This window comes from Desarmillaria tabescens (genome assembly GCF_030435595.1).
Source record: "Desarmillaria tabescens strain CCBAS 213 chromosome Unknown EV420scaffold_115, whole genome shotgun sequence".
NCBI classification, from domain to species: Eukaryota; Fungi; Basidiomycota; class Agaricomycetes; order Agaricales; family Physalacriaceae; genus Desarmillaria; species Desarmillaria tabescens.
Window position 1 is genome coordinate 45,398 of NW_026848414.1, and position 14,098 is coordinate 59,495.

A 14,098-nucleotide genomic window follows, 5' to 3' on the forward strand; every position below is an offset into this window, starting at 1 on the left:
ACTCTCCTCTGCAATCTGGTACTCCTGGTGCGCTGCGGCTACCACAGTTACATGAGAACCCACATCTGGCTGCCAATCCTTTGATAATACAGATTGATAGTGAGGTAGATGTTGTAGCCTTGTATCCGTGGCACATAACATGTCGTTGACATCAGAATGAGAAGTTGGGCCCATAGCACGGATTTTTGGTTCCAGCCAAGGATCCCTGTTCACGCTTCTGGCGTAACAGCAGTCAGCGATGAACTTGATCTTATGCCCCTTGGCGTATGATATTTGTCTGAAAAGAGCATCAAGCTCTCGGTCGCTGATGTCGGGTATCCAATGTCCATCAGCATCCTCAGTGTCACGATCGATGGGGCACAGAGCTTCAATGGGACAGATACCGGCGCTGCGACATGTAGATCCTGTAGCAGTGCACTGCTCTGAACAGGCATAGGTTGAGCCATGCCCAGCGTAGTAGATGATGATATTGTCGACCTGTTGGATTTTGGGGTTGTGAATGAGGTTGTAGAGCATGTTTACGATGTTGGCATGGGAAGGGGGTATGGTGTTGTCAAGGGTGGGATTATTGGACCCAAGAAGACACTCGATGCGATATTCTGGCACATCAAGCTTCTCGATTAGGAAATCCTTCATCGATAATGCATCAGATACGCAGCCGTGTAAGGGATTGGACTTGTATGCATCGATACTGATAAGGACAGCCCAAAATCGAGAGGTGTGGTATGGGGTCTATGACTGCCAGAATAAGGAAAAGGCTCGACAACTATGAATATATACTTACAGGTCTAAATCTGCTACAAGATTTCGGAAGGGTATGACGGAGGAAATGGAGCCTGCACAAGTCTTCTTCATCGACGACTTCTTGAAGGGAATCTGGACAAGCGCTGAAAATGCTTCCCCACACTAACTGAGTACATCTTGTTGCTTCTTGTCGGACTGCTGTAGAGTCAATGCATATACCTTCGTGAGCCATGTTATAGTCCTGCGCCAGCCGCCTCTCCTCCTCCTCCAAATGCCATAGTTCTGGGAAGCTTGGGTGTAGAAGTGGTGCCTATGAAGCGAATCTGATGAGATGTACACAGTAATGAGTACTCGAGTAAAACCCAAGTTGTGAGCAAGGATGTCTGTAAGCCGAGTTCCAACCACCAAGAGGGATCCGTAAGGGTGTTAACAAGCGCTGGGCATAATTAACGGGTGCATCAGCAAGTGCTAGGCGTAACTGACTGGGTTTCCGAAAAGCACTAGGCGTAGTCGGGAAGCAATTGATTGGCAAGTGCTTAGCGTAACTGATCAGAGATGCTTAGTTCACACAATTAAGTGGACTTCGAAGATGAGTAAAATTAGACTAAGATTCCAATACAATGGCAAGTACAATACTTATATACCACTAGTAAGGAATCGAGTCATTATTATTCTAGTATTTGCAAGGAGAAAGTAAGAGAAAGTAAGAGAAAATGATAGAAAATGCCAGTAAGCCGAGGTCAAGGCTGAGAAGGCCGAGAGTAGGCATGTGTTGACTCATGTGCAGACCGGAAAAGACACGAGATCCATAACAGGGGGAGCCATTCCTCTCAACTTTGTAAGGCTTCTTCACAGTCTATAGGCATGCTAGAGAGATTCTGGAATTTTCAATGCAAAGAAATGGACGATGAAGAAATATACGTACCTAGATGCTTTTGCCACTGGCAGTGGTGCTTGTAGTGTAGTACTTAGATACACTCAATGAGAGCATGTCGAAAGTCGCTGACAGGTTGCAACATGCCTTCGTACACATCCAGAACTGTGAAATCACATTCAGTATGTCTTTCCTTCTTTCCACATCGGCAATAATTTAAACCCACAATTTGAATCAAACCCATGTTTACTATGTCACCCTCTTATACCTGATCATTCACCCATGAGAATAGGATGGAAAATCCCATATGTTTGACGTATGTTGCTGAATGTACATTGTACATGACTGGGCACCAAGCCCTTGGATCCAAGCAGCTGCAGCGTTCGCTTGATGGAACTAAATGCCAGAAGTCCAACATATGTCTTTGGAAGAGCCGAAGGCACAAAACTATGACTCATTGATCGACTCCACCAGAAAATTTTTGTGAAGTGAAACAACCTTACATCATCGATCATGTAGGCCAAACGTATACCTGTAACTGATCGTCTTGAATGAGAGGCAAGTTCACGAGGTCAAACGAACACAATAACTAAACCAGTGCGAGGATGGTTCAAGGTCTCTCATCCATCAGGAACATCTAACGCATCCGAGGAGAGAGCCACAATGGTTTTTACCTTTTTCCCCCTTAATGTCAACCTCAGCTAGCAATGGCTTCAAGTTGTTATTGGCTTGTCAGGTGTCCAACATCATCACACATTTCATGTAGGGAGTTCAAACGACTCCAATCACTATGCATTCAAACCATTCTCATGTCTGCGCACTGGACGTTACATATTGCCATACCAAATGATCATCCGAGTCGCTGGCTGGCATCTGTGCAGTTTTGATACCATATATACACATGCACTGAGTGTTCTAGTAATTGAAATTAACAGATCATGCCAGCAAGGTGAAGAGGATGGAGGATGGAAAGGTGGAGGAGTGCAGGTAGGATGACCTCGCCATGATTACACCGGATAAGGCGCAGCTCATTAAATGAAAGGCTGTCATAGTAGCTTCTAAGTTTAATGCCTGTCGTCCTCAGCCTTCGTCATGAATTAGTCTCTTGTAAATGGAGTCGTCAGTGTCCTGGTCAGCAATATTCCCCATCACAAGGTGGTTGGGGCAAGGGTGACCCAACCGGGAAAAAGTGGCATCGTGATAAGGAGTGGGTACATAACAACCACAGCATTGAGGGAGCAAATGGACCTCGGATTCATGTTCCCCCATCCAAAGAATGGGGTATACACGAGTGTGAGATTGATGGGGAAGCTGGGTGGTGTGCAGGAGCCCAAGGTTTGATGGGATGCAACAGGCAGCAGCAGGGGCATCCCTATCCAGGCCATTTGGGGGCTGCCGAATGGATCAAAAGTATCTATAAAACTCATATTGCGATTAAAAGTAATGAAATATGCCTTTATTTCTGTTCAAACGAGTAGTGGGGCCAGGCAGGCAACTATGCGATAGACCGATGGTGATGGTCAGAAGACAAAAGAAGGGGTACAGCCACTCGATCACTGCGGTTTCACGGACCGGAGCAATGAAGTGATTGTGAAGTGAGCGGAAAACGATGCTGGGGATGCATCCTCTGCTCGAATCTTTCTTTGCTCTGAAGTAACAAAGACTAGTGGAATATAATACTATAATACCTCAGCATACTTTACATATGCAACAATATGCATTCTATTATGGAAAAAAGGTGTCCGATAGGGCTTCGCACTGTCACTGTATAGTACAGTTGTACGGGTGCCATCATATGGGTACCGTATCCATTCCATCTGGCAAAAGACTTTGCCCAGACATGGACGGTATATGGATATCCCATTGCCCATTAACAACCGTATAAAGACGGCCATTATACGGCGCTCAATGGCCGTGTGGGTTGTCTAAAAATAACCCTCATCAGAGCACGCTATACGTGTGTTTACCATGTGCTCAACATCATACCATGATGCGCTAGCACTGCAATCTCTTCAACACTACAGCTAGCTCTTATTTCGCTCGCTCACATGAAGCTCTATTTCTTATGGCAGGCATAAATACTTGCTCTTCCCTACTTCTGCTGCCTCTGCCCTACTCCTGTTCATCCCTTTACTACCCGCTCATGTTTCGAAATACATTGCCCACGGGTGGCCGGTGCACCTGTCAAATATGGCGAGTAATACATTTTCCCACTACTTTATGGCCATCTATATACCTGTACCGTACCGTCAGCCTAGTTCTGAGAGCCTTGACGGTACAGTATACAGACCAGCCATCGCCCATCACTGTACCGTGGCTATATGGCCATATACCATATATGGTATGGTGCAAAGCCCTAGTGTCCGATCGATTCTATGACGATCTGTCCATATATGCTTCATTATTACTTAGTTGCTGATGAGAATAGTATGGACTGATGATCTGTTGTTTTCAGGTTATTTATGAGTCTATAGCAGCACTATAATCATTTAAAGTCTATCGGTGAATGCAAGTGAGAGAACACAGTACATATGCACTAAATCGGAGAAGGACATTACTTACACAGACACCCGGATATCCTGATCCAATACAATTACTGAACGTAGTCCTATCTATCAGTATCCAGATACCAAAGGGACTTGTTTCTGTGGTCCCCGTAGACGACTGGAGTCTGGAGATGTGTGTGGTTCAGATGATGGGTGAGGTCAGTGTATGTCGTTTCCTTCCTACATTCACCCGACTTCAGAACATTAACCAGCTTCCTGGTAAAAAATCCACCCCATTCGTTTCCCCCACCACTCTCTCTCGCAGTCTGGTAATCCTGGCATGCTGTCAAAAATACATGAGAACTCGTATCTGGCCGCCAATCCTGCGATAATACGGAGTCATAGCGAGGTAGATGTTTCAGCTTATTATGTGCAGCACATAACATATCGTTGAGACTGGAATAAGATGTTGGGTTTATGGAATGGATTTCCGATTCTGGAGATGGACCTCAAGTCATGCCTCCAGCGTAGCAGCAGTCAGCAATGACTGTGATCTTATGCCCCTTGGCATAAGATATTTGTCTGAGAAGAGCATTAAGCTCTCGATCGCTGATGTCAGGTATCCAGCATCCATCATCATCCATAGTGTCATGATCGATAGGACACAGCACTTCAACAGTGGTCAGGGAACAGTTACAGGCCATACAACATCTAGATCCTGTAGCAGTGCATTTCCGCTGTGGAAATTTGTACAACGAGCCATGCTCAGCGTAGTAGATGATAAGAATATCATCCTGCTGGATTTCAGAGTTGTAAATGAGGCCATAGAGCACGTTTATGATGTTGGCGTGGGAAGGGGGTATGTGGTTGTCAGTGATGGGACTATTGGACCCAAGAAGACACTGGATGCGATGTTGTGGCACATTGAGCTTCTTGATGAGAAAATTCTTCCATCCCTTCATGTCCATTCTATGTAAAAATCCTTATAACTATAGTGGAACCACTTTTGTAATAATCCCTATAACTATAGGCCTGTCAAATTCATGTATCTGCTAGAAAGCGAAGTTATACATAGCCATGAATTTTCACATGCAATCCATTTCTTGGTCTCTCCCCACCACGTGCCCAACCAATTCCCGCCCGCTCTTGCACTCCCTATTTACGGGTATCAGTAATAAAATATTTAGTATTCACAATTAAAGCATTGTAAAACAAATAAATAAATATAAAATACTATATAATACAAAAATAAATTAACATATAGGCGGCTAGGGATGAGCTAGGGAGCGATTTAGGGATCGATGGCACTAATGAACGTCATGGCAGGCTTGTGAGAGAAAATGGAGACCACCATTGGATCCCCCATGTCTTGGAGGACATTTGACGCCCAAACGGACATCAGTGTCACTGCCGTCATTGGACATCGGTGGCCCAATCTCCATCCTGCCCTCCCACTCTCCCCCTTCCTCCCCAGTATGCTGCCCAGTCTCCCTCTACATCCCTAGCCTAAGATCCACCCTAACCCTCATCGTGCTCGAAGTCTCCTGGCTTTTCCGTTGTTGTTGTCATTGTGGTTGTCACTGTTACAGGTGCCGTCCCGCTGCATGATGAGGTCCGATATGGAAACCCTAGTGATATCCTGTGTCATCATCATGCCGCACTTGCATGTCCAATGACGATCGAGGTCGATGCGCGTGTGGGGGGGCATGGGATGGGTTGTGGCAGAATGTATGTTGTATCGGGGCAATGGCAGGTATGCATGGGTCACGTCGTCAACGTACAGTGTTGTGGTCATATCTGGCAGTGCTGCCTCGGGTGAGGGCTTATGCGTGTGGTGGGGATGAAATGGTCACTACCCAGGGATCTTGGGGCCGCTGGATATGCCAAAAAGACCTAAATTTGACATGTCAGTATAAAAAACAATTCAAACGTACCATATACCCATGACAATGGGCAAAACAGACGAGCGAGAGGGCAGGAAAGGAAGTGGATGTGGAGGAGAGGAACAGAAAATGGTGCTGCACAGCCACTTGATCACGGTACGGTTGTGCAGTCCAGAGTGATCGACCGAGCAGAATGCATCATCGGGATGCTTCCACTGCTCGATGTACACTCTCCGATGCTCCAAAGCATATCGGAATCTTGTATTATAGGTATAAGGATTGTGTATATATAATTTTTAATGCAACAGGATACCCTCATCTCATGATAATCCTCAATTTATGTTGGTTGCCCCACATTTTAGGGCACTTGTAAGCAAATACCAGTTCTATATATTTGTGCACCATCTCAATAGGTATGTTTTTCATTGAAAATGCAAGGTTATGTCTAGTATAAGTCAAAATAATGGTCCAATCCACCCTGATCTGCTTATAGTCTCACCATTATACTGTTTCATGCATAAGAAGTGAAAACAGAATCAGATGAAAGTTCACAAGCTCATTTTGTGTACTACGAGTGTTCATAATATATTCACTTCAGGGCAGATCCATATATGCATTTGTATCATTGATAATTCACACAGGAAGTCTTTTTCTCATTTGTTATATCATTATTTAGATGCACATTGTGCTGCATACTTTTGTAAAAGTTGAATTCAACAATTGTCTCACCATTATTCGCATTTATTAGTCGAATAAACATGAATTAAAGGCTAATTTATTGGCATAAAATGTAAAATCATGAAATATAGATATGACTATCATATTTTTGAGGTACAGAAAGCCCTAGGAGTATGGGATTGCAAGGGTATTCTGTCCTATGCCCCTAATTGGGGTGCATCCGGCAAATTCTGACCATGGTGAGAGGGGCATTTTCCTATAGAAAGCCTAACGGTCACGCTTCAGACATATGCCATTCTGAATTTCAAAATACCATTTATAGTAATCGGACCCAGGGAAGTGCCTTGTTAGTATGACCAATTCAATGGAACAAGATTAATCAACCATATAAGGACAAAGTACTTAGGTCTTAGGAGTAGTCACCTATACACCTCATAAGGCCAGCCTTGTATACAATTTTCTGTAGGCTCAGGAATTAAATTGTACACAATCCTGTGAGGCCTGTAGGCCTGATAAGTATACACATGTATGAGGGCCTAAATCCAACCTAAATCTGTATTTTCTCAACTATTAGGCACATTTCCCATGAGGATGGGCCAGAATTTTCCGTGGGACCTTTCATAAAAATCTATAATTAGCCTGTGAAGTCATCCCATCAATATCTGGCCGAAATCGGCTGGATGCAACCAAATGATGGCATCATAGGGGCTATTTTCCGGTCATAATAAGATTTGGGCTGGCTTCTGGTAGCTGGATGTGTCAGGAAACAGTACTAGAATGTTCATAAGCATAAATAACATAAAAGTAGACCTGCTGATGATGTATGGGGGCTTTGGAGAGTGGGTAGCATAGGTAATTTCGCAAAAATAGCTGCAATATTTGCTTTTTTGGGGTTTTTTAGGGTGATACATGCATTGTATCAACCAGGGAACTCCACCAATGAATTTCCTGACCTTTAAAACCCCAAAACGATCCCTCTATAGCACTTGTGGCACATTTTATTACCAGGATTAGACGAGCACATTAGCTTTTTAAGAGAGGATTGGGGTGCACATATGGTTTATTTTATTTTCTGAGCTTCGGATGAGACTGGGATTGTTACCAATGAATTCCTTGACCTTGAAAACACTGAAATGACTATAGGAACAATTTATCAGGCTCTAGAAATGGTAGTAATGATAATATTACAGTTTAGGAGGAGCACATATGGAAAATCACTTTTCTGTGCCTCGGAATACTTCAGAACTTCTACCAGTCTGTTAATTGACCTCAAAATACCTCGTATAACACAAGGATTTAAAGAAAACCTACAAAAATACATGTTAAAAAAGAGTAATAGGGGATGGAGGAGATATACCTTGTATCACGCATTTCTAGTGGTTGGAGAAGGTATTCCTGTTATCTATTAGACGATATATATTCTATAATCATTTGTTCAAATTTCCACATTTATCCGAAATGTATTGGAAGAGATATAAGCATATCATTCTGCAAATGATGAGGAGCACATCCCCAATTTCGATATTCTGATCATTCTATAGCTTGGGGAATGTCAGAATCGGATTCCTTGACCCAAAAATGGTATGGTCACCAATCATACATGGTTATTTTATCAAGAAAACATCTAATGGTAAGAACAAATCAGACTGCAGCAATTATCAAGGAAAGTTCATATTGTCCTTCGGAGTGTTGACACTTCGCTTCCCATGGATGATTGGTGACCCTACCATTTTTTGGGTTAGGGAATCCGATTCTGACATTCCCCAAGCTATAGAATGATCAGAATATCGAAATTGGGGATGTGCTCCTCATCATTTGCAGAATGATATGCTTATATCTCTTCCAATACATTTCGGATAAATGTGGAAATTTGAACAAATGATTATAGAATATATATCGTCTAATAGATAACAGGAATACCTTCTCCAACCACTAGAAATGCGTGATACAAGGTATATCTCCTCCATCCCCTATTACTCTTTTTTAACATGTATTTTTGTAGGTTTTCTTTAAATCCTTGTGTTATACGAGGTATTTTGAGGTCAATTAACAGACTGGTAGAAGTTCTGAAGTATTCCGAGGCACAGAAAAGTGATTTTCCATATGTGCTCCTCCTAAACTGTAATATTATCATTACTACCATTTCTAGAGCCTGATAAATTGTTCCTATAGTCATTTCAGTGTTTTCAAGGTCAAGGAATTCATTGGTAACAATCCCAGTCTCATCCGAAGCTCAGAAAATAAAATAAACCATATGTGCACCCCAATCCTCTCTTAAAAAGCTAATGTGCTCGTCTAATCCTGGTAATAAAATGTGCCACAAGTGCTATAGAGGGATCGTTTTGGGGTTTTAAAGGTCAGGAAATTCATTGGTGGAGTTCCCTGGTTGATACAATGCATGTATCACCCTAAAAAACCCCAAAAAAAGCAAATATTGCAGCTATTTTTGCGAAATTACCTATGCTACCCACTCTCCAAAGCCCCCATACATCATCAGCAGGTCTACTTTTATGTTATTTATGCTTATGAACATTCTAGTACTGTTTCCTGACACATCCAGCTACCAGAAGCCAGCCCAAATCTTATTATGACCGGAAAATAGCCCCTATGGTTACTGTTTCTTAAATTGGATGTGACTGTTACAACTGACCATCTGTTCTCAGTCATGCAATTGGTCAGCAGTGAGACCATGTGAAGGGATCAGAGGATCACATGACTCATACGTGTTCACAAAGTAGGCCAATTTATCAGTGTGAGGTGAGGGTCTTGGTGCAGACATTGTGTGACAGAAGAGATTTAAGGCTATGTTGAGGGGAAGACACATTGTGTGAATAGTAAGGTGTGTACTCACATGCAGTGTACTGATGAGATACAAATGATTATTTAAATAGTTGGAACACTCTCATGCTTTCCATGATTTGACACACAAGATAGTGAAGGCATTTGATGCATATACATTGGGGAGCAGGCCCTATGCCTGCACTATGACAGAGATTCTGTATCAGACCAGTTATATGATAATCAGATAGATATGAAAAGTTATGATGATAGGACTGATGACTCAGTCTTTTTCCATCTGGAAAATCAAGTCAAGTGCAGGTGAAAGTGGTACTCATGCATTATATTTCTTGAGATAGGAGAGGAAAACAGACCCGACATTGTGCATATTATTAATATCAATATTTCTTGCAGTGAATAATCAAATACAATTTTGGTTATATATAATATACTTTTAGTTATTATGTATATTAGTATATATGATATAATGTCTAATTATTCTAAATCCATAAGCCATTGTGTCCCAGGGGTACTCAGGTACCGATCTATTCGGAATGACATATGTCTGAGGCGCGACCGTTAGGCTTTCTCTATTTTCCTGTTTGCATATCAGTTGAATGACAGTATTTAGACTCTGTTAAGCATTTATATATCACATAAATGTATTTTAATTAAACCGAGCCTAAATAATCCATGTGCAATGCAGAATTTTACCCAGCTTTCAAAGCCGACAGAGCTGCTACCGCATTGGGAATGATATTTTCCCACAGTTTTATACATCCAGCTAAAATAGGCTGCACATGGGTCAGGAGACAATAGTAAATCATTAAATATTATTTTTCTGGGCTGCGATTTTTTTTTCGGGCCCAAGCAATGAACGCTGATCCAGTGCCCGTGGACCCTAACTTGGCAGCCATACGGCAACAGTTTCTGGACCTAGCTAGGGCTGGTGAGACTGCTACAAGGGATACGTATAATTAGGAATCAAAAAGTGATGGCATCCCTACAAGATACGTATAATTTGACATTACTATAGTTATAGGGATTTTTACAAAAGTCACTCCACTATAGTTATAGGGAATTTTTGTAGCGAATGGACACTATAGCCTCATTCTTCATCAATAAAGCGTCAGATACACAGCCCTGTAAAGGATTGGACTTGTATGCATTGATGCCGATAAGGACAGCCCAAAATTGAGATGTGCGGTGCGGGGTCTACGGCAGCCAGGATAAGCAAAAGCTTGACAACTATGAATATACACTTACAGCTGCGGTAGGCAACTGGGAGACTCTCCCAGAATCGCCAGCAATGCGCGTGGCATGGTCCCTCCGAATGCTGTCGAGCTTTATCAAATCATTTACATCTTTCTTTGACGTCGGCATTCCAATAACTTCTAGAGAAACCCCACGAACATATCCTTCTGAGGCAGCACGCTTTGTTGCTTCTTGTAGTACCACCTCAGAGTCGATACCTTGATCAGAGTTCATTCCGAAACGCCGGGCGAGCCTCTTCTCCACCCCCTCCAGATACCATAAATCCTGAAGGTTTGCGCATGGAAATAGTGCCTGTGTAGTGAACCTGATGAGAGAGGTGCTGTGTTCGCAAGCCAAACTTACCGAATGGCGGCTTTGAGTGGGCATTTGTGGTAAGGATATTTTGGGATGACTGATAATCTGGAAAGTGGTGCGTCAACCTTCATCTCAAACTGAGTAAGAGATAATAGATGAAGAAAAGACATACACCCTGGATGTTGTACGCTGAGGACAGAATTCCAGTAGCGAGGATGTTTTTGTTACACGGTTTGTCTTTAAAACAACGGGGCATGTAGGCGAAGCATGTTAGTCTCACCGAGAAGATACAACATGCCCCTGCTGACTCCAGGTAAAAGACTGCGAGGGTTGAGACTCAACTGACAGTGACTCGTCATCACGCATTTCAATGCGTGGGGAGTCCAATTCCGAGTCCTATATGTATATATAGGTATTCGGTCTTTATACCAACCTGGACGCCCTTTTTTGATCGTCCAACATGGGAATTGCCATCCGATTCTCCCTGGGCTATCTGTGGGAAATTTTCGTCAACATTCATCATTTTCGTGGGATTTCTTTTCCTTTTTCTTTCCTGTGCTTCTGCTGTCGTCTTATTCAACCTGCCTATTCATCTCATTTGCCTTTTGCACTCTTGTATTATAGTTACATTATTTTGTCTTCTATCCCCCCCGACCCTTCACCCGTTTCCCGTCTTTTTTATTGCTCGCCTCTTCGTGTTCATCCTCTTCCATAAAATATATCTTGCGCTTAAAACCTCGACTCCCTTGTCCTTCCGTTGTTGCTTTGCCTCCTGCAGATGCCACCTTCACTCTGACTGCCGCCCTTTTCTTTGTGTGGACAGAGTAGGTGCATGCGTTCCGTTTTTTTGTAATAAATTTGGTGATGCGAGTGGTATAAGTGATTAACATTACGACGGCTGACTGTTAAATAACTTGTCACTTACCTGTGTGAAGTCGCTGTCTATAAGAGCCACCGCCCTCAGGATTGGCTTGATATGGTGCTTCCTCTTTTTCCCTCTTATGACAGCCAACGTGACTTGTACCTTGACTATGTCGCCTGCCCTGAACAGCTGCGGTTTCGCTCAGACATATCTGTGTTACGCGACATCGTTCAGTCATTTGCATCACCTCCGTGTTTGCTTTTCTCACCTTCTTTTGCCTCCGTCGTCTACGTTGCTCCTGAAGTAGCATACTACGTTCTCTTCGGTGTGAACTAAGCCCAGTCATACGAGTTGCTGCAGCGCTCCATTGGGATCTACTTCCTTCGATATCGGCATTACCTCCTCGCTTTCTCCCTCTATAATTCTCCTGAAGTATCGGTTGGTAGACTCCATTGCGTCGAAACTGTGGTACGTGGTTGGTCTCCATTGTTCTAGCGCCTCTTGCTTGAACTCCCTTTCCACCATCAGGCTCACCTCTTTCGGTTCCTCCATCGCCTCCTTGAAATATCTTGACCCTAATCCCATAATTGTTATTTTTTGCGATAGCGTGCTTGGCTTGTCCGATAATGACCTTGACCTTGTCAGTGACCAAACCCTTCTGCTTTCAATCTGACCAACTTGTACTCACTTTCGAACTTTGAACAGGGGGGGTAGGTCTAGGCCGCATATGATCCCGTTAGCGGTGAATCTCCTTCCCTTCGTTCGTACTCTTGAGTATGCGCCATACGTGACCCGTTCCATCGTCTTCGAGTGATACTTTCTGCATGGACCGGTTCTGCGTGTTTTAGTTCATATTGAATACCTGTTTTATGGTACGTATTGTTGATACCTTGGTTATTGCACAAAGATGGTACTCATTTTTTTGGGCGCTTTCTGCCGTGTATATTTCCAGTGCTTCTCCTTATTTTCTGTATCAGAAACATTGTAAACCTTGGAAATGTATGCACGTACTTGCTTTATCCACATCGTAGAATTCGTTCATTCTACAAGTCTTTTTGTCGGGTTTGGATTGTTCTCTGGTTACGGTTACGAGCGACCACGCTTGGTTGCGACTTGAACTGTCCCATTCAGATCTTCATTTTCGCCTTTCGCCTGTGCACCGTTGGTGTGATCGTTCATGTGTGTAAAGAAGAACCGGTTCGTCTTTGTGGGTCGAATTTTCGCACTTCTCTGTCTGTCAGTATGTATCATGTGATTGATTACACATCCACATCACATGTTTGTGCAAAGGTATCATTTTTATTTTTGGCAACCTGTCCTCTTGATCACCCACTGTGTGTCCCTTCTTAATGGGCCGTTCGATTGTGGGGATGGATATCCTCACCCCATGTCTTTTTCGCCCTATCGTGCTTTATTATCCTCGTGCTCATCATTTCTGTACTTTCTCTCGATATGCCTCCTCATCCTACATAGCGAACATTCCTGTTCGCTGCCCTTCTCCACTGTTAATAATTGTTCCTTTTCTTTTGTGACTAGACGTTCTCGCAAAATAAAAGAGAGGTCCCCCTCAGTAGAACTTCTCAATGCTGTTGAAGTTGCACCTCCCATCGACAAGGTTCCCGAAACAATTCTGTCCCCTCGCAAAAGGGTCAAGCCTACGCCTGTCGGAAGGTCCGCCACCCTCGATAGGTGTGGTCTACTTCATCTTCCTTGGTATGCGTGCTGATGATATTGAAGGCCTGTTCGATTGTCTATTCAGAGTGCTCACTCTGCGGGGTATGTCCTGTCTTTGACTGTCTGCTTTCTTGTATGAATTTCGATCCTCTGTGCTAGTAGCAATGTTCATTCCACTTGTTCTTATCGTGCTCCCAAAGAGTTGTTGCCACCGGTGTCTATTACATGCATGGTTATATTTGTTGGATTTGTGTCGTATGCTGACTTTCGTATACGTTGCGTTGAACAGTTCTCACCAGAGTAGGTCGTCCGCTCCTGTACGACGTGCTTCCATGTCTATCGGTGACGTTTCCAGTGATGAGATAGACTCTGTCGTGGCGAGGTCGGATGTCGATGCCGATATGCCTGATGCCGTTCGCAATTGTGTATCAGATATTATTCCTGCGGCATCACTCCTTCGAGGATGCAGATTAAGCAAACTATATCGCAGTATTTGTCTTCGACTCAGCAATATCCGTCGAGAATAACATGTACCGAATGTGGATCCTCC

At 43.3% G+C, this 14,098-nt stretch overlaps 6 protein-coding genes across 6 annotated transcripts; 1 reads left to right on the plus strand and 5 right to left on the minus strand.

The window, feature by feature from the left end:
* Positions 1–228: 228 nt before the first annotated feature.
* EV420DRAFT_1216024 (uncharacterized protein) lies at positions 229–717 on the minus strand (the record flags this gene model as incomplete). The annotated part of the gene is made up of 1 exon (XM_060466406.1): positions 229–717. A coding segment is annotated over one exon (489 nt), but the record flags the coding sequence as incomplete, so codon positions are not given.
* A 3,896-nt stretch (positions 718–4,613) lies between these two features.
* EV420DRAFT_1652150 (uncharacterized protein) lies at positions 4,614–5,072 on the minus strand (the record flags this gene model as incomplete). The annotated part of the gene is made up of 1 exon (XM_060478611.1): positions 4,614–5,072. One exon carries the CDS (start codon positions 5,070–5,072, stop codon positions 4,614–4,616), a length of 459 nt encoding a protein of 152 aa, XP_060322526.1.
* A 396-nt stretch (positions 5,073–5,468) lies between these two features.
* On the plus strand, positions 5,469–5,948 carry EV420DRAFT_1487221 (uncharacterized protein; the record flags this gene model as incomplete). Its single annotated transcript, XM_060470494.1, has 3 exons — positions 5,469–5,577; positions 5,694–5,832; positions 5,858–5,948. The coding sequence occupies 3 exons, from the start codon at positions 5,469–5,471 to the stop codon at positions 5,946–5,948; spliced, it is 339 nt and encodes a 112-aa protein (XP_060322527.1).
* Positions 5,949–10,514: 4,566 nt separating this feature from the next.
* Positions 10,515–11,268, minus strand: EV420DRAFT_1652151 (uncharacterized protein; the record flags this gene model as incomplete). Its single annotated transcript, XM_060478612.1, has 4 exons — positions 10,515–10,658; positions 10,710–11,009; positions 11,061–11,117; positions 11,185–11,268. The coding sequence occupies 4 exons, from the start codon at positions 11,266–11,268 to the stop codon at positions 10,515–10,517; spliced, it is 585 nt and encodes a 194-aa protein (XP_060322528.1).
* Positions 11,269–11,901: 633 nt separating this feature from the next.
* On the minus strand, positions 11,902–12,069 carry EV420DRAFT_1280790 (uncharacterized protein; the record flags this gene model as incomplete). Its single annotated transcript, XM_060468220.1, has 1 exon — positions 11,902–12,069. A coding segment is annotated over one exon (168 nt), but the record flags the coding sequence as incomplete, so codon positions are not given.
* Positions 12,070–12,222: 153 nt separating this feature from the next.
* Positions 12,223–12,621, minus strand: EV420DRAFT_1223495 (uncharacterized protein; the record flags this gene model as incomplete). Its single annotated transcript, XM_060466483.1, has 2 exons — positions 12,223–12,505; positions 12,563–12,621. Coding segments are annotated over 2 exons (342 nt in total), but the record flags the coding sequence as incomplete, so codon positions are not given.
* Between the last annotated feature and the right edge of the window lie 1,477 nt (positions 12,622–14,098).